General features: G+C 58.9%; 6 protein-coding genes across 6 annotated transcripts; 2 read left to right on the plus strand and 4 right to left on the minus strand.

The window, feature by feature from the left end:
- The first annotated feature begins 611 nt into the window (after window positions 1-611).
- KVR01_013729 (uncharacterized protein) lies at window positions 612-1,972 on the plus strand. Its single transcript, XM_044785358.1, has one exon. The coding sequence runs from the start codon at window positions 895-897 to the stop codon at window positions 1,921-1,923; it is 1,029 nt and encodes a 342-aa protein (XP_044637267.1). The 5' UTR covers window positions 612-894; the 3' UTR covers window positions 1,924-1,972.
- A 117-nt stretch (window positions 1,973-2,089) lies between these two features.
- Window positions 2,090-5,043, minus strand: KVR01_013727 (uncharacterized protein). Its single transcript, XM_044787851.1, has one exon. The coding sequence runs from the start codon at window positions 3,163-3,165 to the stop codon at window positions 2,503-2,505; it is 663 nt and encodes a 220-aa protein (XP_044637265.1). The 5' UTR covers window positions 3,166-5,043; the 3' UTR covers window positions 2,090-2,502.
- Window positions 5,044-5,947: 904 nt separating this feature from the next.
- KVR01_013736 (uncharacterized protein) lies at window positions 5,948-7,756 on the plus strand (the record flags this gene model as incomplete). Its single annotated transcript, XM_044790156.1, has 4 exons — window positions 5,948-6,633; window positions 6,725-6,811; window positions 6,894-7,308; window positions 7,412-7,756. The coding sequence occupies 4 exons, from the start codon at window positions 5,948-5,950 to the stop codon at window positions 7,754-7,756; spliced, it is 1,533 nt and encodes a 510-aa protein (XP_044637274.1).
- Window positions 7,757-8,451: 695 nt separating this feature from the next.
- On the minus strand, window positions 8,452-11,767 carry KVR01_013760 (uncharacterized protein). The gene is made up of 3 exons (XM_044781617.1): window positions 10,570-11,767; window positions 10,476-10,483; window positions 8,452-10,382 (listed from the first exon to the last, which is right to left on the minus strand). Exon 3 carries the CDS (start codon window positions 10,174-10,176, stop codon window positions 8,692-8,694), a length of 1,485 nt encoding a protein of 494 aa, XP_044637298.1. The 5' UTR covers window positions 10,177-10,382; window positions 10,476-10,483; window positions 10,570-11,767; the 3' UTR covers window positions 8,452-8,691.
- A 1,224-nt stretch (window positions 11,768-12,991) lies between these two features.
- Window positions 12,992-17,912, minus strand: KVR01_013755 (uncharacterized protein). The gene is made up of 2 exons (XM_044782602.1): window positions 15,020-17,912; window positions 12,992-14,854 (listed from the first exon to the last, which is right to left on the minus strand). Exons 1-2 carry the CDS (start codon window positions 15,158-15,160, stop codon window positions 13,898-13,900), a joined length of 1,098 nt encoding a protein of 365 aa, XP_044637293.1. The 5' UTR covers window positions 15,161-17,912; the 3' UTR covers window positions 12,992-13,897.
- A 1,483-nt stretch (window positions 17,913-19,395) lies between these two features.
- KVR01_013717 (uncharacterized protein) lies at window positions 19,396-19,865 on the minus strand (the record flags this gene model as incomplete). Its single annotated transcript, XM_044792641.1, has 3 exons — window positions 19,396-19,673; window positions 19,733-19,767; window positions 19,837-19,865. 3 exons carry the CDS (start codon window positions 19,863-19,865, stop codon window positions 19,396-19,398), a joined length of 342 nt encoding a protein of 113 aa, XP_044637255.1.
- Between the last annotated feature and the right edge of the window lie 1,957 nt (window positions 19,866-21,822).

The raw sequence follows: 21,822 nt of genomic DNA on the forward strand, positions 1-21,822 counted from the left end.
TGTGTGTGTATACCCAGGTACTAAAAAGCACTCGAGCGGTATATACTGAGGTATGTGTATATATATATCTCTTGGTATTTATATGAAGAGAGAGATGGCGTTATCTCTTGATGAACACTGTTGATTGGTAGATGCTTTTGGACCAAGGAGGAATGGATGAACAGATGTGGAGATAAGTAAGTGGATAGTTAACTCCGGTGGGAAGAGGTCATTCCGGATCAGTATCATGATCATGTATAAACACTACCCTACCTACTGTCATGGATGCCAGCCACGGCATCCAGCTACCCAGGTACATGCGTAGGATACATGGCAAGCGTGGCCAGGTCTCCATGACGGAGATGGAGAGGAAGAGGGGTACATGTGGGCGGGCTACCAGCTCGGACGGAGCGTCATCGGCATCGTGGGAAGGGCGGGTAATAAGTGGATATAACAGTAACCATATGGATCGGATCATCGAGGTGGGGGCGTGTCTGAAGCTTGAGCTTTGACAGTGTGGAGCAGGGTCACTGTTGGTCTGTGATTGATGTTCTTAGTCTTGTTATTAGCGCACGGGGTAATAATACCTTTGTGCCTGATCCATGTTACATGTTGACCTCGGGATCTTGCCGTGTTGGGAGGGCCGTTGATATTCTAGGTTTGCCTGCAACAGTTACGAACAATAACGTTCTAACACACAACACCATATATACACTAATAAGTATACTACTAGTAGTAGATACCTCCGGGCCGACAATGGTCCTCAAGGGGTTCAATGAATGGCGCTGCCGTAGTCAAGAGTCCGTGTAACTTGTGCACACCATATAGCGTTGACCGTATATCATCCACAACATACCAATTAAACCATATTGGTCTCACCAAATCACCCCTTGAGCAGTCAAACCCCCGAACGCCATGGACATCTGGGCGCTGTGCTCGTGGGCCGGCCTGCTCTCCCTCGCCAGCCTCATCTACCGCGTCGCCAGCTTCGTCTCGCCCTTCCTCCGGCCATCGCGGCTTGACCGCTACCTCCACGACACAGACGGCAAGCCGCCATGGGCCCTGGTCACGGGTGCCTCGGACGGCATCGGGAAGCAGTTCTGCCACCAGCTGGCCGCCCGCGGCTTCAACGTCGTGCTGCACGGCCGCAACCCCTCCAAGCTGGGCCGGGTCGTGGACGAGCTGGCCGGGGCCTTCCCCCAGCGCCAGTTCCGATCCGTCATCGCCGACGGCTCCGAGATAGCCTGCAGCAGCTGTCGTCGTCCTGCGGGGGCCAGCAGTCCGGGTGGTCGTCACCAGGCTCACCAGGCTCACCAGGCCGTCGACTTTGAGGCCATCGCCGCCTCGCTGGCAGACATCAACCTCACGGTGCTCATCAACAACGCCGGCGGCGGCGTGGTCAACCCCGTCTACCAGTTCATCCAGGACTGCCCCGACGCCCGCCTGGTCGGCAACATCAACCTCAACGCCGTCTTCCCGCTGCTGATGCAGGCCCGCCTCGTGCCCCAGCTCCTGCGCAACGGGCCCTCGCTCATCATCAACATCGGCTCCCTGTCCGACATGGGCATGCCCATGCTCGGCTCGTACGCCTCGAGCAAGAAGTTTGCCGACACCGCCTCGCGCATCCTCCACCGCGAGCTGGTCCTCCAGGGCCGCCACCGCGACCTCGAGGTCCTGTTCGTGCGCGTCGGCGAGGTCACCGCCACCGCCTACAACTCCCACCCCGTCTCCCTGTTCGAGCCCGACGCCGCCACCATGGCCCGTGCCGCCCTGGCCCGCGTCGGCTGCGGCCGCCCCAACATCGTCGGCTACTTCCCCCACGCCCTGCAGCAGGCCGCGATGGACCTGGCCCCGGCCTGGGCCTACGAGAAGTCCCTGCTGGATGTCATCAGGGACCGCTGGGCACAGGACCAGGAGATGATGGCCAAGGCCAAGAGAGCCTGAGGGGGGGGAGGGGGTGGTTAAAAGGGTTTGTGTGCGTGTGTGTATGAGTGTGTTTGTGAGAATATTTGTGAGAGTATTTGTGGGGGGGAGAGAGAGAGAGAGAGCGTAAGCCGGCCCTGTTATCACTTCGGGATCATGTGGCCCCTGGGCCCGGCACATACCAGTGTCTTGTGCAAGTCATGTTCGATTACAATTGCTCCCATGCGGGAAGGGTATCTTCTATATGAAAAGTAGTCAAAAGGCCCCCAAACGCCAATCCTCGCACCCAACGCTTACGCTCACCAACGCGCACGTGGTCTCACGCCAGAATTACACCAGCGTGTTCTCCATTTTCCAAAGTTCCGGTCATGCACCGTCTATGCCGGTCCACACCCCCGCAGCTTTTATGTTGTGTAAACCGCCCGCCTCCCAAAAACACCCCTTCTGCACCACAAGACACAAGAGAAATTTCACGGCTGGCTCCATGGCCTCAAGAGCACGACAAGCCACGGACAGAGCCCGTGACTCTTCAGGCTATTTGACGTGGGGTTGGCTGTGCCCTTCACTGGCCGTGTGATGATGGAATTTCTGGCCGCCGGCCTATGAGGCACCCGCCATGTGGAAATTGAAGATGCCAAGCTCGCCGTCGACGTCACTGTCCTCGTCCATCTGTGCCGTGTCGGGGGTGGCGGGTTGGTCATCCGAGGAGCTGTCGGACTCGGCCCAGTCCGCCGTGTCCTCGCCCGAGCTGGACGAGCAGGCGTCGTCGTCGTCTAGGCCTCCCTCGCTGCAGCAGCCCGCAGCGTGATGCATGGCCCTGGAGGCCATGAGGTTGCGGTCGCTGTCTGCCACGCGCTGGGGGAACCTGTCTCCTAGCAGCAGCCCCGCGGCCGGGGCTGGGTTCTTGTCCATCATGCCGGCGTAGAGGCCCTGCAGGTTGTTGGTGGAGAGCTTGAGCATCTGCTCCCAGTCGGCGGCGGACCTGGCCCTGTCCGCGGGGCTCAGTGGCTTGCTGGTGACACGTACGGGCCTCTCGACGCGCCTGCGTTTGCTGACACCCGAGGGGCTGTCCTCGGGCCTGTGCCTTGCGTCACTGCTCGCCCTACGCTTCAGGGCGACAGCAGATCTCCTCCTCAGCGGCAGTAGGCCAGAGCCCTTGGAGTCGGTCATGTGTGTTTGCTGGTCGACATGCTGGCGGGCCCAGTCCTGCTCGGAGACAGCGTCGGCGATGAAAGGTGCGGATGGGTGGTTTGCGAACTCCATGACCAGATGGAGGGATTATTGCAGAGACGGGTTGGAAACAGACGAGACTGGGATTTATAGTGGGATAAAAGGTAAGAAAATGCCTTTTTCTCTTGTTACTATTTTCTGGCTTTGCAAACAAATGGGAGATGGATTTAGGATTAGGAAACAGTTGGTGGGCGAAAGAGAGAGACAGAGAGAGAGAGTTGAAACAAGATTCAGAAAGGGAGATGAGGGGTGGGCAGGGGGCCACATGAATATATGTATGTAGATATATATAACACCACGAGCGCTGGCCCTTGATCGCAGGACGGAAGGAATATGGATTATTGAACGAGAGAGATAGTTGGTGCCCCGTGCGGCGAGCCCACAGCGGCGGTCAGTGGCACAAGGAGCACAAGGAGCACAGGGAGCACAGGGAGCCAAAAGCTTGGATGCGACGTGCCCGTTGGTAGGCGAGCGGGCGAGCAGGGGTGGCCGGGCGCGGCGCTGCGGGCCAGAGTGGATGTGAAACGCGAGACTCAACGTGCGCCTGCAGGAGCTCACAGGGCGGCTTGTTTCGAGTGGACTGCGGGCCTTTGCTGACTGCCCTGGCAGCCCTGGCTGCCCCGGCTGTCGCAGGTTGTCGCTCTCTGTGGGTGGTTGGGGGATGAAACAGACAGACAAATATATTCCACACACACCCAACTGCAAGTACACAGACACACACGCACACCGAGAAGGTGAGGGGGGATGGATGAAAACATACCGAGACCAAGAGACGAGAGACGAGAGACAAGAGCACCGAGTACAAGAAGAATTCGGGGCTGAGTTGAGCCAGGCACACCTAATCTTCGGGCGCTCCGCATCTCACGCAACGCAGCGCAGCATCGAGCACTCGATCTCCGGAGGGAACCAGAGAAATGCGCCCCGCGTACCGGAGCCTACAGCAGGACAGGAAACCCCCCGTGCTGGCTGGGACCCCGGCGGCCCCCGAGGTGAGAAGTTAGTTGTCGGTTTCCAAATTTAGCCAGGGCGGGGAGGCGACGGGGAATTCGGCGATCCACCACAAGGCCCAGTAGCCGCCCAGGCGCAGGCATCAACGATGGCCGGATGCCATGCCCACTGCCCGCAGAGGAGGCGAACCGACAGCCCTTGAGAATGCTGAGTAGCATCGTGGCATCGTGGCATCGTGGTCCGTGTCGAGTGCATGAGCGAGGAGGATGGACGCAGGTTGGCGGGCGGGCCACGGTTTTTTGGCCACGGCCAAGCATGTGCAGAGTACAGATTAGACATCTACAAGTCCGCATGCCCAGAATAGCAGCAGCTCACAACAGCAGCTCAGAACAGCAGCTCAGAACAGCAGCAGCATGTGCCGTGCCGTGCCGGTTGGTCGCCTTAAGAGAGGGCCGACCTCGATCGTGGCCAGCCCCAGGCCCGCTGCTGGTGGGCCTCGCTCGCAAGCGGCCCGCAGGCTGGCAGCACGGGATGGGGCCTCTCTCTGTCCACGCAGCCGTGGTGATCGGTGCCTCAAGCGTGGCTGGCCTGGCTGTTGCAGCATACGGAGTAGTGCTATAAGACAGCCTTGGAAGACGGGACGGGACGACAGGTCAGGATGGGACGAGACGGAAACGGATGGTCTTGTCTCGGGTGTTGCTGTGGGCGATCAGGACGAGCTCGTGTCTGTGCCTTTGCAGGCAGGCAGGCAGGCAGTCGTTGTCTTGGAGGGCTGGAGAGATGGCCGATCTGCAGCAGACGGTTGAATGCTGAATACGAGAGGCTGCTCGTGATGGACCAAAATGGACCGACCGGCTGGACAGACATGGCCCAGGGTTAGGGGTGACGGTCCTGGCAGTCCTAGTCCTCCTTGCTTGAAGTCTCATCTCCTGCCAGTCCGATTGTGGCAAGGGCGAAAAGGGGGTTGCTTGCCAGCTTGCGTGGACGGAGGGAAATGGCAGGGTCCTCAATGGCTGATGCTGATGAAGAAAGAGAAGGGGAGAAAAAAGATACGTACCCCGGAACCCACATTCGAGCCCGCCTATCTCGCCTATCTACCAACCAGGTGAGCCCTCCCTCCTGGCGCTAGTCCCCTTCCAGAAGCCGACCAATGGGCGCCCACTGCAGTCCGTCTCCCGTCTCCCGTCTCCCACTTCCCCCGTGTGCCCCAGCCAGCCAGCCCAGCCAGCAGAAGCCCCAGGCCCAGGCCTGCCTAGGCACAGCAGGACGGAACCAGACCAGACCAGGAAGGAACCTGGCCAGATAACGAACGGACACCAACACTTTTCCAAACCACGGGCTTGCTTGCTTGCTTATTACCTCTGGTGCAAACCCACTCTGGCCTGCTGCAGAACAACAAGACCTCGACACACACACACACACAAGACACGAACACGTCGACCGCCATCGACTCGACCTTGTTCGAATCGACCCGCTCGGATCGACAACCCATCCACACTCGATGCCCCCGACAACGGGCTCTGCCTAGGGCACATACTCCGTACCTACAATAATATCCGGACAACCAGAGCACAAACGCGTGCCAGGCGCATCAGCTCCAACCTCCAATCCCCCTCGTCGACTCCTCTGTCGACGCTCCTGTCGACGTTCGAGAGCCAGACCGTCCCTCAGAGGGATCCTTCGTCCCCTGCCGCTCGTTTATCGCCAACCTCGCCAGCCACATAGACAGACCTCGACCGCCCGCATCTCGAGCTGGCTGCCGTGGTCCATCGCCTCACACCCTGCCCCCTTTGGCCGCGCGCCCCTTCTTGGGACACCAGCCATAGCCGCCTGGATATACCTGTCGCGGCATAGCACCTAGCCCGCCATGGATCTGATCCGCCGGGCTGGGAAGGCCCTCTCTGGGCCCCCGCCCCTCCCAACCGCAGACGAGAAGCTTCACAAGTCAAAATCACAACCGGGCAGGTTCTGGTCGCGCCTGGCCTTCTTCCGCAGGCCCCTCCGCCTCAAGGGCAACTCCGCCATCTCCATACCCCTTGGCGTCGTCATCCTCTTCCCTCTCATCGTCGTCATCCTCATCCTGGTCCTCTTTGTCAGGCATCCCAGCTCCGCCGGGAGGATACTGATGCCCGCCGGCGCGCCCCCGGCCATCAGGAAGATCAGCGAGAAGTACGACAAGGTCTTTGTCGAGGGCTGCCTGGAGCCAGACACCTCCAAGCCCAGGGCCAACGGCGCCTTCGTCGTCCTGGCCCGCAACAAGGAGCTGGATGGTGTCATCCAGTCCGTCAAGTCCATCGAGCGCCACTTCAACCGCTGGTACCACTACCCCTACGTCTTCCTCAACGACGGCGACTTCAACCAGACCTTCAAGGACACCATCAAGAACTACACCTCCGCCCCCGTCGAGTTTGGCAAGGTCGGCCCCGACATGTGGGGCTTCCCCGACTGGATCGACCCAAAGGTCGCCAAGGAAGGCATCGCCAAGCAGGGCGACGCCGCCGTCATGTACGGTGGCCTCGAGAGCTACCACGCCATGTGCAGGTTCTACTCTGGGTCAGTTCAGAGCCCCCCTCACCATCCATCCTACCATTGACCGGCCCACCGTCCCACCGTCCCACCGTCCCCTTGCTGACCTGACGCACAGCTTCTTCTACAAGCACCCACTCCTTGCCAAGTACGAGTGGTACTGGCGCCTGGAGCCCGAGATCAGCTACTTCTGTGACATCACCTAGTATGAAGCGCCATGCCAACCCCCCCCCCCCTTCTTTCCCCTCATTATTCGCCCCTACTCTCTGATGCTGATTCCTCCATAGTGATCCCTTCCTGGCCATGATCGAGGCCAACAAGACATACGGCTTCACCATCGCCGTCAAGGAGCTCCGCGAGACCGTCCCAAACATCTGGCGCTACGCCTCGGCCTACAAGCGCATGAACAACCTGACCTCCAAGGGCCTGTGGGAGATGTTCGTCGAGCCCAAGCCGGAGCCTGAGCGCAACGAGCCCCCTCAAGACCCAGAGACCCCGCCCCTGCCCGAGGAGATCCTCCGCTCCGAGCCTGGCCGCAACGGCCTGCCCGACATAGACCCCGAGGCCATGGAGGGCGAGAGCTACAACATGTGCCACTTCTGGTCCAACTTTGAGATCGCCCGTCTGAGCTTCTTCAGGAGCAAGGAGTACGAGGACTTTTTTGAGATGATGGACCGCAGCGGTGGCTTCTGGATGGAACGCGTAAGTAGCCCCAAAGGCACAAACCCCCGCGCCTGTGCCCTTCCCCGCCCGGCCCCGTCTCTCCCTGTCTCAAGATGTCGAGCTGACCTGACCTGTCCCGCAGTGGGGTGATGCACCCATCCACTCGCTCGCCGCCGGTGCCCTGCTGTCCCCCCGCGACATCCACTACTTCCGCGACTTTGGCTACCGACACACCACCATCCAGCACTGCCCGGCCAACGCGCCCCTTGGGCGGCAACTGCCCCGGCAGCCGTACCTCGAGAAGACGACGCTGGACGAGCGCAAGCGCATCGAGGAGGATGACTACTGGGAGCACTGGGACCCGCCAAAGGAGAACGGCGTGGGCTGCCGGTGCCGCTGCGACACCGACATCGTCGACGTCGAAGGCAAGGAGGGCAGCTGTATGGCCGAATGGGTCGACGTCGCCGGCGGGTGGGCCAGCCCTTAGAAGGGGTAAAGCTACTATACTAGAAGAAGGGCCCAGAACACGCCGGCGCTGCTGGCCGAGGGGAGAAAAAAAGGCTCGGTGTGCACACCAAAGATTTACCAACATCAGGCCTCGGATGGCCCGATGACGACGTGAACGGACGCGGACACGAGATAGGAGCTGTCACGACTAAGAGATGGGAATGACGCGGGGGCTGGGACTCGAGAGGCCCGGGGAGGCGGGCCAGGGGAACCTGTGCATCACGATTCATGTGGGGATTTGTCTATATTCGACCGCAAAAGAGCCGCATTAGTAGCGAGCACTGTGCGTGGGAAGTTTCAACGGCCGGCGTCTATACCAGGCCGCATGTCATACAAACAGAAGGGGTTGCCCGTGAAATTACAGTCAGTCAGTCATACTTGCATCTTGTCCTGCATAGAGTCAAGGGGCGGTGGGAAAAGGGCCGAGGAGCAAGCAAGCAAGCAAGCATCTGGGGCGAGCAGGATCAGGGCGCAGAGGCCGGGTGTCCTTGAGCTGTGTGGTCTCGTCTGGTCTCGGGTCTGACGCAGCATAGGAGCTGGTGGCATATGCCCACAGACAGGCACACACACATCTCGGCCCTGCTGCGTGCCTCTCGACTCTCCTTGGCGCGGCTGCTGTGCCCGCCCCTCTCTTGGATTACACAACGGCGCCATATAATTAATCAGAACGGACTGCATTGGCAAGGGCCAAAGATTGGACTTGTTTGTTTCTCTGCTTGTGCTCTTGTGCATATGCCATCAAGCTGGCTGCGTGGAGGACTCCGAGTCGTCCAAACTCTGGACCGCAGGGAGACAGTTGAATCGTCCAACCTACGAGGCGAAGGCCAACATTGTCTAACGGAGGCAGGCCTTTGGATTGTCAGCATCAAGATTCTACACCGAATCACCCTCCCCCAACCACCCCCGGCTGGTCCATCACCACTCTGCGCTGTACAGGGGCTCAGCAGAGTCGGTGACGGCACCATGGCTGGCGTCGCCGACCAGTCGAGCATACTTGGCCAGGGTGCCCCTCAGGGGCTTCTGTACCGGCGGCCTCCAGCTCTTCCGCCTCTCCCTCAGCTCCTCGACCGTGGCGTTGAGCACGTCGATGCGGTTCTCCACGGCGTCGATGCGGACCTCGTCGCCGTCCCTGACCATGGCGATGGGCCCCCCGACCGCCGCCTCTGGGCACACGTGGCCCACGATGAACCCGTGGCTGGCCCCCGAGTACCGGCCGTCCGTGACGAGCGCGACGTTGGTGAGCCCGGCGCCCATGATGGCCGCCGACGCCGTGAGCTGCTCCGGCATGCCCGGCCCGCCGCGCGGCCCCTCGTAGCGCACGATCAGGACGAGGTTGCCGTCCGTCACCTTGATCTCGCCGCTCTGCAGCGCGCTGTTGAGCTCGTGCTCCTTGTCAAAGACCCTCGCCTTGCCCGTGAACGACAGGCCCTCCTTGCCCGTGATCTTGGCCACGGCCCCCTGCGGGGCGAGGTTGCCCCTGAGCACCCGGAGGTGGCCCGTCTTCTTGATGGGGTCGTCGAGCGGCCTGATGATCTTCTGCCCCGGGTCGAGCGACGGCCACGAGCTGCAGTTCTCGGCCAGCGTCCTGCCGGTGACGGTCATGAGGGACCCGTCGATGAGGCCAGCGGCGATGAGCATCTTGAGCACCGACGGCGTGCCGCCGATCTTGTACAGGTCCTCCATCAGGTGCTTGCCGCTGGGCGCCAGGTCGGCCAGGAAGGGCACGCGGTTGCTCGTCCTGTCGATGTCGTCGAGGGTCAGGGGCACGTCGGCGCTGTCGGCCATGGCGAGGAAGTGCAGGACGCTGTTTGTGCTGCCGCCGAGCACCATGGTCAGGACCAGGGCGTTCTCGAAGGCGGCCCGGGTGAGCAGGTCCCTGGGCCGGATGTCCTTGGCCATGACCACCCCGATGGCCTCGGCCGCGCGCTCGCACTCGCGGGCCTTCTCGGGCGACGTGGCCGGGTACGAGGAGCTGCCGGGCAGCGAGAGCCCCATGACCTCGATGGCCGTGGCCAGCGTGTTTGCCGTGTACATGCCGCCGCAGGCCCCGACGCTGGGGCAGGCGTGGTGCGCAATCTCCTCGAGCACGTCCTCGGGCGTGGCGGCGTCGCCGTTGGCCTTGGGGCACCTGGCGTGCAGCCTGCCGTACGTGTAGGCCCCCGCGGACTCGTAGCACGTGGATATGTTGATCTCGCGGTCCAGCAGGGACGAGTGGCCCTTGTTGATGGTGCCGCCGTAGATCATGATGAAGGGCCTGTTGTGGCGGGCCGCGGCCATGATGACCCCGGGCATGTTCTTGTCGCAGCCCGGGATCGAGATGTTTGCGTCATGGCGCTGGGCGCAGGTCACCGTCTCGATCGAGTCGGCTATGATCTCCCTCGACTGGAGCGAGTAGCGCATCCCTGTGGTGGTGGAGCTTGTTGGTCAGACCGCCCTGGGTTCTAAATTCCACTGCAAAGTCCCAAGGTTGTCGAATATAGATGGATGGATGGACCTACCCTCGCTCCCCATCGTGATCCCGTCCGAAACGCCAATGGTGTTAAACTGCCAGGCAAGCATGCCCTGCTTCTCCACGGCCCTCTTGACGATCTTGCCCATGTCCATAACTAGTAGCTGTCAGTCAGTCGGAGCTGTTGGCTGTTGAACTGATGATCACTTGGCCAGGTGAGGCCGTCCCATCAATGATGCCCGGTGCTTACGATGCGTGCTGGAGTACCATGTCAGAATCTCAAGGGAATACCGTCCGGGACGACGAGCTGGCTGGCCGGCTGTCGGGCTGGCTGGCTGGCTCACTTGCAAGGGTTTCCCTCCCACCACACAGTTGAGATGCCAACATGAGGAGCGTTTCTCATGGTCTGGTCGTCAGGAACTCCGGCGGCGTAGAGCATGGCCTTGTGCGGGTGGCACGAGTGTTAGCCTGACGATATCCGGGTTCGTGGCCTGGTCGACCTGGCCTGGAGGACTGACCTGAGCTCCAACATAGTCGTGACCCTTGGTCATGCTGTGGCTCCACCGGTTGAGAGGGCCTCCGGGAGGGAGACAGTCCCATTGGATATAATCACCGTCCCTGGGTTGGTTCCTGGCCCCATCGCCATTGCTGGCTTTTGCGTCCATCTTGTTATTGTCTGACTCTCTTGCGAGATCTCTTCTCTACGTCAGCTCAACTACTATAATATATATATATATATATGTGTGTGTGTGTGAGTATGTGTGTTGGGGAGGGGAGGGTGGAGAAGGGGCAATAAGCAGTCCAAGGCTGTTTATGACAGCAGAGGGTGGGACAGGAGGACACACAGGTCTTATTCCGACAAAAAGATATCAGCCGAGGGCCGTATAAACGAGAAATAACCGGGACTAGGCCTTGGTCAGGGAGTAGACGCTTCAGATCATGCAATTGGTGGGAGGAAGCTGGGTGCAAGTGTGGTCACGCACAAGGGCAGAAGGCAATGCCAAAGGTTGCAAGTTAAGTGTCAGGGCAGAAAAGCACATGGGAGACGAGGCGGAGGCAGGTTCGGTCTTTGCACAGAGACATGGGCGAGCAGACGGGATGCTGGCGCCGAGGTGGCCGGGAAGCAGCGAGCACGCCGAGCACATGCAGCACATGCAGAACTTGAGAGCCCAACCCAACCCCAACAACAACGGGCGGGCCCACCAGCCTGGTCCTGTGCCTGATGCTGTGCTTGTGTCTGTGCTCTGCTGCGCCGGCGCCGGTGTATCGTGTGTGGGGGAGGGAGGACAGGTTTTGGACAGCGCGGGGGCGCAGGTACACGCGTGGTAAGTCAGGTACTGTGTAGTCTACGTGTACCCCGTACACGGACAGATGAGCATCGTGTGCCGGGCTCGGAAGCATGACCCATGCCCCCTCAGTGCCGACCGACAAGGCCCGCTCGAGCGTGCGAGGGAACCTATCCGTATGGCCAGTCCATCACTACTCTACAGTGTAGGGCTCCTAGCAACCTAGGTAGACAAGTAGACCAGGGAGGGATACAAGTACGGGGTACACTCAGCCCCTTCTGTTATATATGTATGCAAGTATATATGTATGTATGTATACCTGCGTATGTATATATAGGCACGTACACTACTTCTTAATATACGAACCAGATCCATAGCTGCGGGAGACTGATGACAAGGTCGGTCTTGTTCCCCCCGAGCATGCCCGAGGTGGCTTACACAGAGTGTACCTAGCACTTCAGGTTGAGGTGCTCCGTACGTCAGCGGGCAGTGGGCAAGTGCAACGGCTGCCAGTAGTCGTCCCAGGCCAGAGGCTAACATGAAAACGGAGAGCCGAGAGGGCGGGTCCTGGCCTCAAGGTGGTACGTCCGCACTTGGTACCCACTCGATCCCAGACGAGTGATCGAATCACATCGTCCTTGTTGGCAATCATCCGGCTGCTGCTAACATGGCCCTTGGCATTGCCCAATCAAAGTCATCCTGCTCTGACGGGAGGGAAAATATACACACACATGTACATATGTACATATCTATATTGCATATATGTATGTAAATCCATGTCCAAGCGGGCTGTCAATTGAGGAAATGCTGCAACTTCTCAACAGTCATCAGTCATGGATCCTGAGAAATACACAGACAGACAGATGACAAGAAAACAGCACTGTTGAACAAAACAAAGATGGGTCGACTGGCCCCGCATTCTTGCAAGTGGGGAGGGAGGTGGGGAAGAAAGGGGGGGTGAGGGGTAACGGCACCACCACCTTGCAGCCATGGTACCCCTCTCCCTATTCCCCTTGCTCGTCTCCATTTCTTAACCCGCGACTGTTCTTTTGTACACAGTACCCCAGCCCAAGACCAATCTACATACCTCCTAGTCCCTTAGGCCCGGGCCAGAATCTAGGGCCCCCAACTCCCAGCCTGGACCAAATAGCTACCTAGATAGGTACTTCTTCTATACGAGTATATGTGCGTATAATATACACAGGTGCTGCTACACACACAGACTTGCACACAGATCGTGGCCGGGTTGCCGTGTTTGGCCATCTACCGCACCCATTAGCGTGCCCGCTCAGCCAGCACGATATAAGATGACAGACATATATATGTACGGCGCGCATATGTATACAGGAGGTACATAAGGTTATATCCATGTACACTGGGGCTGTAGCCCATGTCTACTCCGTACCTTTACAATATATATTTGAACGGGCTGAATGCATCCAAAATCCAATCCTCCCCACTGATCGGTCCAACGAACCAAGTCAGACGCTCCTGAAGTGGCTCAAGCTGGAACACCTGTAGACAGCGCTCACACAAAGATTGTCATGTCAGGAGTGGAGAAAAACGATCATTGGTATTGCTACCCCCAACCTCCCTCACACCGCGCCGCCTTCACTAGATACTGAATGCACAAGTCAAGCAAGCCACAGAGAGACCGCTGCCACCATTCGCTGTCCATCGTGTTCCCTTCAGGCCGGCCGGCACGTTCCTCTTTGTTGAGCTACCAATGCCTGGCCGCCTGTCCTCCCCGAACACCGCGTCCGAGATGCCAATGCACATTGCTCATATGCATATCATGTACATGTGTGAGACTTCCCAGATCCGCATGACTCCATGCTATCATTTCAAGACCAACCCATCCGAGGGGGAAAATAGAAGTCCGTCCCGCCAACAAGCCCAATCCTTTCCATCACTCCCATTAGGGCCGCCCCAGCTCCTGGACCAACCACACACACACACACACACACACATACAATTTCTCCTCTCCCGCCTCAAGCCTTTCACCAAGCCACCAGGTTCTCAAAAAGGTCAGGTATCGGGTTGAAGAGAAGATTTTGCTGTCAAACCACACAATGTCGTGCTCGGAGTGCCCCGAGTCCCCAGGCCGTTGAGGCTATAAGGGGACATCAGGAGAGGCAGAGGCGTCCCGGGTTCTCTCAAGAATCCCCGATCGTCCATCATCATCGTCTCGTAGGTCGTCATCGTACAGGACAAATGAGAGGGAGAAAAGAAAAAAGAAAAAAGAAGAAGAAGAGGTTGTACAAAGGAAACGGCTGGTATCAGGTGCCCAAAGCTCTACCGCCTGAGGGCTCTCATTTGTATCGTGTGAGTTTGAGGATATATATGAGTCCACTGTTCAGGTATCTTGTTGTGAGGCTGATGCTTCTTAGGCGCCGACACCAACCATGACCCTCTCCTCTTCCATCCTTCTCACCATCTCCCTCTCCTTGGGGCTCCGCGGGTTGGCGTCGATCCCCAGGATGGCCGAGATGCGGGTCTTGTCCTGGCACTGCTTGCCGTAGATGTCCCTCTCGTCCGGGCTGCCGATGGGCGTGATGGGGGTCTGTGCCGCGTAGCTGTGGGCCGACGACATGCTGCCGGTGGAGGTGGTGCTCGCACCGCCCGACCTCCACGCCTGCTCCAGCGCGACGGGGTGGACGCCGCTGCCGTAGTCGGCAGCCACGGCCGACCAGAAGCTGTTGCGGTGGGCGCTGTACACGGCCTGCAGGCGTCCCATGTCGACGGGCTGCGACGAGGCGGCAGACGACAACGAGGGCGCGGGCAGCCCGGAGCAGTCCAGGCGCAGCGGGGCCATGGGCGCCGGCGTGTGTGCCGCGCTGGCCATGGTGGGCGGTGGGGTGGTCCTGGAGTGCGAGGCGGCCGAGAAGCTGGCCGACGGCAGCAGCGGCGCGCTGTGCTGCTGCTGCGCGTGGTCCTGCAGCGAGCTGTACCTGGAGGAGCTCAGGGCCAGGGTCATGCCCGCGGGCTTGGGCAGGATGGCGGGCAGGCGCGGCGACGAGCCGGAGCCCACGCCGGCGTTCATGATGCTGGGGAGCTGCACGCTGCCGGGGGAGCCCGGGTGGCCGTAGCTGATGACGGACCCGGGGGGAGACACGCTGCGGCTGGGGGACTCATGGATGGGGCTCGGGATCGAGGCCTGCATCAGGGGCGAGTGTCCATTGGACGAGGAGCTCGACGACATGGACGTCGTCCTCTTGCGTCGGTTGCTGCCGTGGCTCAGCTGGTGGTAGTGCAAGCGGCATGCCAGCTCCGTCTTCTTCAAGTGGGCGGCGATGTGCTTGTAGGGCATCTTCTGCAGGCGGGTCTGGAGAAGATAAACCTCCTGTTGTTGTTCAGAATCGTCAGCAAAAGATACTCCCCTCGGGTCTGCCTCCTGTGTGCCCCCCCCCCCTCATCCCACTCCACAACCGGAAGGCCATTGGCCATTCCTCAGATCTCCCCCCCCCCCAAAACACCTGGCGGCACCAACGGGTTCCAAGTCACGTACCTCGTCCTCGCTCCATGCTCTGCCTCCTCCGGTCGAAGAGCTCTTGCGACTCTTGGTGATGCCATACTCGTGGCGGTCCATAACATCAGAGGTCGGGTTGTACATTGCCGCGGGCATTGTCATGGCCATGGTCGGAGACATGATGTTGCTGTGTTCGTGTTGGTGTGGGTGTCCACGAATTGAATACGTATCCAAGTTGTTCTCCGTCAAATAATTTCTCGCAGGCCAAAGCTGCGTTCTGAATCGAAAAAAGAAGGGGGTAGATTATTGTGAAGCCCTTTCCCTGGCACGCTTTGGTTCTGTCGAGAGCGTCTTGTCCTGTCGTTCCTGCTGCCGAGGTTCGTCGTTGTCGTCGAGGGTAGAAGCGAGCAGAGAATCGGAAGGTGGTTGAAACCGACGGGCAGTGAATAAACCAGATTACACCGTTGACTAAAAAGTGTGTGTATTTCTAAAGAGGGAGGGGCAGCCAATCCAGTTGGTCTCCTTCGTAGAAGACAAATGAGCGTCAGGGTTCAGCCGCGTTAAAATGAATAAAAACTATTAAAGAAAGGGACACACACACGCAACAGCGTCGTGATAAGGTCAGTAATGTGGAATATCAGGATCAACCGTGATGAGAGAGAAGGAGTAAACAAGACAAAACGATCTCCGGGAGGGAGTGGGCATTAATAATAGTTGCTCGAGCGTATTGCCTGGCCCGCCGGCTCCCCATGCCAGGCCAGCAGCCCAGGGATCGACCGCACCATCCAGGGGGGGTGGAGGGAAGGGTGACAAGAGACGGAGAGGCGAGGCGAGAGCACCACAGAATGGTACCGCTACCCATCGTGTGGAGGAAGAAGCATATCAGCCTTGGGACGGATGGGCAGGGGTGCTCGGTCTGGCAGTCCAGGTAGGCTCTAGCCTTGTTACAGACCTTCTCTTGGAAACCGTGGGCCCCAAAAAAAGGTTGCGTACCGACTAGGTTGACGGGTCGGAGGTGTGTGGCAGCAGTGTGTGGCAGCAGAATAAAGCATAACGACGTGCGGCTCCACCCAGCCATTCTGGGCCTGGTGTGGCCAAGCCCTTGTCAAGGCTCCCCACACATCAAGTAAGAGCCTCAGAGTTCGAAGTCTCACCCAGACATGACCATCCCGGCGACCCGCAAGGTCCATACGCTTTGAGTCAAGGGTCGCCGACAGCCACACAGCCAGTAGGGAGCGGGAGCGCCTGGGCATGGCGTCAGTATATCCCAGCCAGACCACTTGATCGGTATCGCTCGTCGTCACCGGCTGGGGGGGGGAGGGGGTGTATGAGTTGTTGGACTAGCCGTTACAGCCCTACCAACTTGGATGGGATGGACGAGCGCGTTGTAGACACACACCCACAGACACGCAGGCGTGTACAATGTGCGCGTGTGTCTCTGATGGTCTCGAGAGTCTTGGGCGACTACTGCCGGACACTAAATTCATCCCAACCGCTCATGAACACCTCTCTGCATGACCCCGGCCCAGAAACAATTCTGCAGCTCTGGCTCAGGACGTGGAGCAACGAGAGACCAATGGCCACGGCCAGGCCTTTCCGAGAAGGAGGGTAAAGCACACATACACATGGCCAGAAGGGGAGATGCGGGGAATGTGAGCGGGTGCATAGGGCGGCTGGAAGCTATAGCATCCGGCAGCAAGGGACGCAGGCAGGAGGCGAAAGGGCGGTAAACACAACAGGTCCAAGACACCAAGCAGGCCTAGGCAGGGCGCAAATACGGGTCCTGCGTTACATCGATCAGATCTGTTCTGTTTGATGTGGATTTCGTTTCGGACAGCGCGACCGAAGACGAAGGGGACGAGGTCCCTTTTCGGCCGGCCGTCGCAGCAAACACAAAGGGAATAATAATAATAGACAGGGTGGAATTGTGTGGTTCTGTGGTACGCGAGCCGGACAAGCGGGGCCTTGGCTCTATGGGGCAGATGGTGGATATGTGTCTCAGGGATCTTCTGCCAGGTGTGTAATCCACCAGACACAGGCAATGCAGGCATTGCCAACTCGTGTGGAATGCGCAGTGGACATGACAAGATAGGGATTGTTTGACCGGCAACTTGAACCGTAGGCGACAACATGAAGATGGGGCGTGCCGAGCAGACGTCTATGCTATGCTCTCGCGTCGAGAACGGAGGGGCAGATGGGCGATCAATGACCGTGTTGGGGCAGAGCATGACGGAGCCCGCATTTAGCCATGTCCCAGCTGGGGGGCGTGATGTTTGGAGTAGTACTATGTAGTAGTAGCAGCAGCAGCACCAGCATTAGCCGACTTTTTTTTCGTTTCCGGAGGATGGGGAACGGCGTTCTGTGCGCACATATGCCACCGTCGTGCAGGGACGGCTGTCAACCAGCTGGGTTGAGGTCGAGTTGAGGTCAGAGTGAGAGAGAGTGTGTGTGACACCTGGACAGTGAGGCTAAGGCGAGGTGAGGTTGAGGTCCGTCACCCCGAGCCCGGGTTGCAAGTTCCAGTGTCCAGGTCCGGCCCTTGGTTGTCCACCATTATCTTCCACTCCTCTAACTTGGGGCCCGCGTTTGAAAGGGTGTGGGGGCCCTGTGGGCCGGCCGCTCTGCTTCAGATCGTTACAGAGCCGCACTGGTCCAGCAGCATCTGCGCCGCCGTGATTGGCCAGCAGCGCCGGTTCCTGTCTCGTGGGCTCGCCCTTCCAGGGGCCACCCCAGCCTGTCTAGTCGCCCCGTATAATCTTCGGCAAGGGCTGTGCCTGTGCATGGGGCCTGTGTGCCCCTGCGCGTCCCGGCACGTCCTGGCACGTCCTCGTGGTCCTGGCACTCCCCAGGCTTCGCCCAGGTCGAGGCTCAGCCGCCGGGTCATCGTCACCAGGACTCTTCTTGATTGGTGCGAGGGCGGCCATGCCCCCTCCCCCGTTGAAACAAGAGGCTGTTTCTATCCCACAGCCTGATACTGACGATTGGTCAATCATGCCGCTGGTCGCATGGGCGCGCGAGAGCCGAGGACGCTGCCAGCAAGTATCTGCTCATCCCGAAACTCGACACCACTCACTGGACGGGTTTCCAAACAAATGCATCCTCGTCCATCTCATCTGGCCCAGCTGTACACACGGCCAGTCTTGGTGTGTGTAGAGACGACAAACAACAACACCAACAACAACACCAACAACAACAACATTGTCCAGGGCAGAAAACATCAGCAGCACTGCCCTGCCGAACACACGAGCCCGGCGCCAATGTCCTTGGCCTTTTGCCGTTGACAACGTGTCAGACCAGGCATAGCACTGGACTAGTTCTGAACGAGAACGACTTAGCATGCCAAACGCCTCCTGCTGACAGACTTGACATGTTGCCGCCGCCGCCGCCACCACCACCAACGCGGTTCGGGCGGGCTTATTGCGGGCTTACCGCCGTGCTTGCTCTGTTTGGTTTTAATCTCGCATGCTGCAGCCTCCGGTCGCGACGTGTGGATCTTGGCACTCTAGCATACTAATATACTAGTATACCGTACCTGGTAGGCCTGCTCCTATGCCCCACGTCGGCTCCGGGCAAGGGCAGCACAGCTCGGGAGCCAGGCAGGCTTGCACAGTAGTAGATCAACATTGAGATTGAAACACCAATGATGTGCGGAGGCTCGTATGGTAAAAGTGCAGCGGGGCCGGCACCGGGTTTTGCCAGCCAGCCTGCAGAGAAGCGACCCGAGAAAGCCTGTCCGAATGTCCCCTTGGAATGTCTCCTTGTCTTTGGTTGGCGAGCCTCGAGAGGGTGCCGGGCAGCGTTCGTGGTGTGGCCGCAAGGCTCCGATCCCTTGAAACTCGCTAGCTGGTAGCCACAATTTCACCCTTGTGTCAAATCAGCCTTCGACCACACCACACCACACCAGTTCGGTTCGGTCCAGTACTCCGTGCAGTATGACAGTCTGACAGTCCAGCACAGGCTCTGCCGTTCCTCATCGCTTCAGTTCATCTCACTTCTTCGTCTTCTTACTGCTGGTTTTGTCCTTGTCGTCGCTGCCGCCATCATTGTTGTCCAACGGTTGGCCCAGCCACGTCCTGTTCCGGGGAGGCCGTCGTTGCTCCTCCCGTCTCCCAGCATAGCATCTCATTACCTATTGCAGAGCCGCATCCCTGTCGAAACCTCGAGTCCCGACGCTCCTGGACTGCTGGGCCTGGCCTGGCGCAGCCAGTCATGGCATATCCTGGCCTGGCCTGCCACAGGGTAGCCCTCTATTCACTCATTCGTCTGTTCCGCCCCTACGGTCAAGGCTCAGAAACAAGATTCTCCTGTGAGAAGTTTGCTTTCCCGTCCCCGCGTCCCACTAATGCAGCCAAACCTTAATGCGTCCTATCCTGCCGCCGTTGGTTCCGCAAATGTGGCAGCCCCCGTCTTGAGCCTCAATTTTTGACGTCGAGCTCAGCTTCGTCATACAGCACAAGACCTACCCGCCATGCTTGGCACACACCATTTGCGGCGCTTAGCCCAACACATTGTCCTTTCACTTTGTATTCCCGTTGCGCTTCCCCGTTGACATTAGTTCGCCCGCTATCTCCTCTCTCCTGCGGAGAGGCTTCGAGGCTCAGACAATTGGCGGGCGCGCTAAGGAGAGTATCAAGCTTGTGAAAAGTCGAGCCCGCCCTCTTCTTCTCGAGCGATCGGTTGTTCTGCGGGCGGACTAGAAACAGAAGACGAGATGAAAACAAGACTGCCTGTGCCTGCGAAAGTGGCGATCACAAACACTCTCAGCAGGCACGCCCTTGACCGCCAGTCTGTCCCATGATCGGCCTTGTCTCGTCTCGACTTGCACATCAGTGGGCCCAATCAAGCCACCACCAGACCCAAGACCAGTTTCGAGGCCGTTTGGCATGTTTGCAAGAACGTTGCGCTCATCCTGCCACCCCCCCCCCCCCTTCGCCGGCCCCTCACCTCTTCATGAGCTAGGCGACACCTGGAGCTACTTCACAGCGGCCGAGTCAGTCTGTCGCCTGGAATAGATCAGCATCACCAGCCGACACCGTTCAAGATCGTAACTTCAGCAAGTTTTGCCTCCTGGCGGCCCAAGACCTCCAGGACCTCCACCCAGATCGAGGACCTTGCCTGCTGTGTATTCCTCACGGCCGCGTGGCGACTTGGCGCTCGTCCGTTGCGCTCGATAACGCTGACGATGATCACACAGGAGCACACACCAGCGCATGCATCTCCGAGACTGAACTAGAGCTTCCTTGCTTTGTGAACCGCGATGGCTGGCCTCTGCCTCTTGGACCAGCTTTGCTCCATCTGAGTCTGATACATTATGGGTGAGCCCTTGAGCCTCTTGTTGTCCTCGGAGCGGCGCCATGGAGAGTGCGTGAGTGTGGGTGGGTGCGCGGACCAGAACCAACCAAAGACTTGCGCCTCAGGTCACGCCGCGACCGCGGCTACGCGACCAAGAGGGTGGCTATCACCTGCGATTGAAGAAGCTTGAGCCTGCGTCTAAAGGTTCGAGTGTCAGCAAATCCGCATGGAGCCCCTTGGCATCCCATCATCTCAGTCAGAAGGCAACCCAATGTTCGCGGCACATGAGCGTGTGACAGAATCTCGGCCGTGTACAAACAGTAAGACTTGCAGTTCTTCACAGAAGCCGCTGTTGTCGTATCCATTGGATGATGAATCCCGCAGCCAAAAGTCGGAAATCAATCAAGTGACAACCACCTCGAAGGGGCTTATCCTGCGATCATCATCCCATCACCACCGGGGGGAGGGGTAGCTTCGGACGCTTGCTGGCCATTCCATTTCGCTTAGTCAATATTCTCCAGGATGTCGAAATTCTTGGGCCCGGTGGTCTTGCGAAATTGCAGGCCCCGGAAGCTTGGTCTGCCGCGCTACGTGGATCGTGAAGGAGGTAGGTAGGTTATGCCGAGACCGAAAGCCGGCGGCGAGTCTCTGCCCATTTTTGGAAGACTCGACACAGGGGTAGAAACATGACAGCCGCCCCCATTCCATCAGTCCTGGCGATTCAGCCAAGGTTGACATGTAGTGCGAGTTCGGCGCTTGACGCTCGTAACTGGATCAAGGCCACATGTGCATGTCAAGCATGCCTATTGTCTGCGAACATTCAACTTCATGTTCTGCGTTTCGTGCGCCGGTGCCCTGCACCAGGAAGAAAGCCGACAGCCACGGGCCTCATAAGAATGCTCCAAACATTGAGTCGGGGCGCGCGCCGTCTTCATTAATTTCCGGTGGTCCGTTTGTGGGATTCAGGGTTGGATATGCTGGAGGAAGCCGGGTCTATAGCCATTTCTTCACTCGAACAGTCAGTCCTTCGCACAAGTTAGGGGCCAGCGTAGACAAGACGAAGAGGTCAGCGCTTCACAGGCGAAAGAACTGAGAGGTGCGGCTGATTTGATTCGCGAACGCGAAAAGTAATGACGAGCTCCCAACCTTGATCGTACGCAGTCCAGGTTGTGTCCACCGTGCTGGCAGGCACCGATGAAGAATTGTCCCAGTGCGTAGTTGTAGGTCCAATTCTTCGGGCATTAAACGAAGAAACCCTTGTTAAGGTTATCTTGACCACGGGCCCACTTTGTCTGGCCCCTGACTGCGCCTGGAACACCCTTGATGCATGGACTAGGGGGGGCCCTTCTTCTCGCTGCAGGGGTTGGTGGTCCCCACAATCTGACGCTTACGAGCTCTTGAGCAATTGTGGCCGGCGGAGTAGCTGTGGCTGTCAACGTGGGCTTGCCGACCGGCAGAGGCCTTTCTTCGGGCGGTAGACGACACCGCAGGTCCTCAAACGCCGCTTGTCGAGGAGACTGACAGCTCTGCAACAGGCACAGTTTCAGCGC

This window comes from Diaporthe batatas (genome assembly GCF_019321695.1).
Source record: "Diaporthe batatas strain CRI 302-4 chromosome Unknown Contig00031, whole genome shotgun sequence".
NCBI classification, from domain to species: domain Eukaryota; kingdom Fungi; phylum Ascomycota; class Sordariomycetes; order Diaporthales; family Diaporthaceae; genus Diaporthe; species Diaporthe batatas.

What these genes read in the sequence shown, in the direction of transcription:
- KVR01_013760 (XM_044781617.1), bottom strand. Translation starts at nt 10,176, where the DNA reads ATGCGCTACTCGCTCCAGTCGAGGGAGATCATAGCCGACTCGATCGAG.
- KVR01_013729 (XM_044785358.1), top strand. Translation starts at nt 895, where the DNA reads ATGGACATCTGGGCGCTGTGCTCGTGGGCCGGCCTGCTCTCCCTCGCC.
- KVR01_013727 (XM_044787851.1), bottom strand. Translation starts at nt 3,165, where the DNA reads ATGGAGTTCGCAAACCACCCATCCGCACCTTTCATCGCCGACGCTGTC.
- KVR01_013755 (XM_044782602.1), bottom strand. Translation starts at nt 15,160, where the DNA reads ATGTCTCCGACCATGGCCATGACAATGCCCGCGGCAATGTACAACCCG. An exon ending in GAGCATGGAGCGAGGACGAG is followed by an intron (nt 14,855 to 15,019) that starts GTACGTGACTTG and finishes GAACAACAACAG; the next exon opens with GAGGTTTATCTTCTCCAGAC.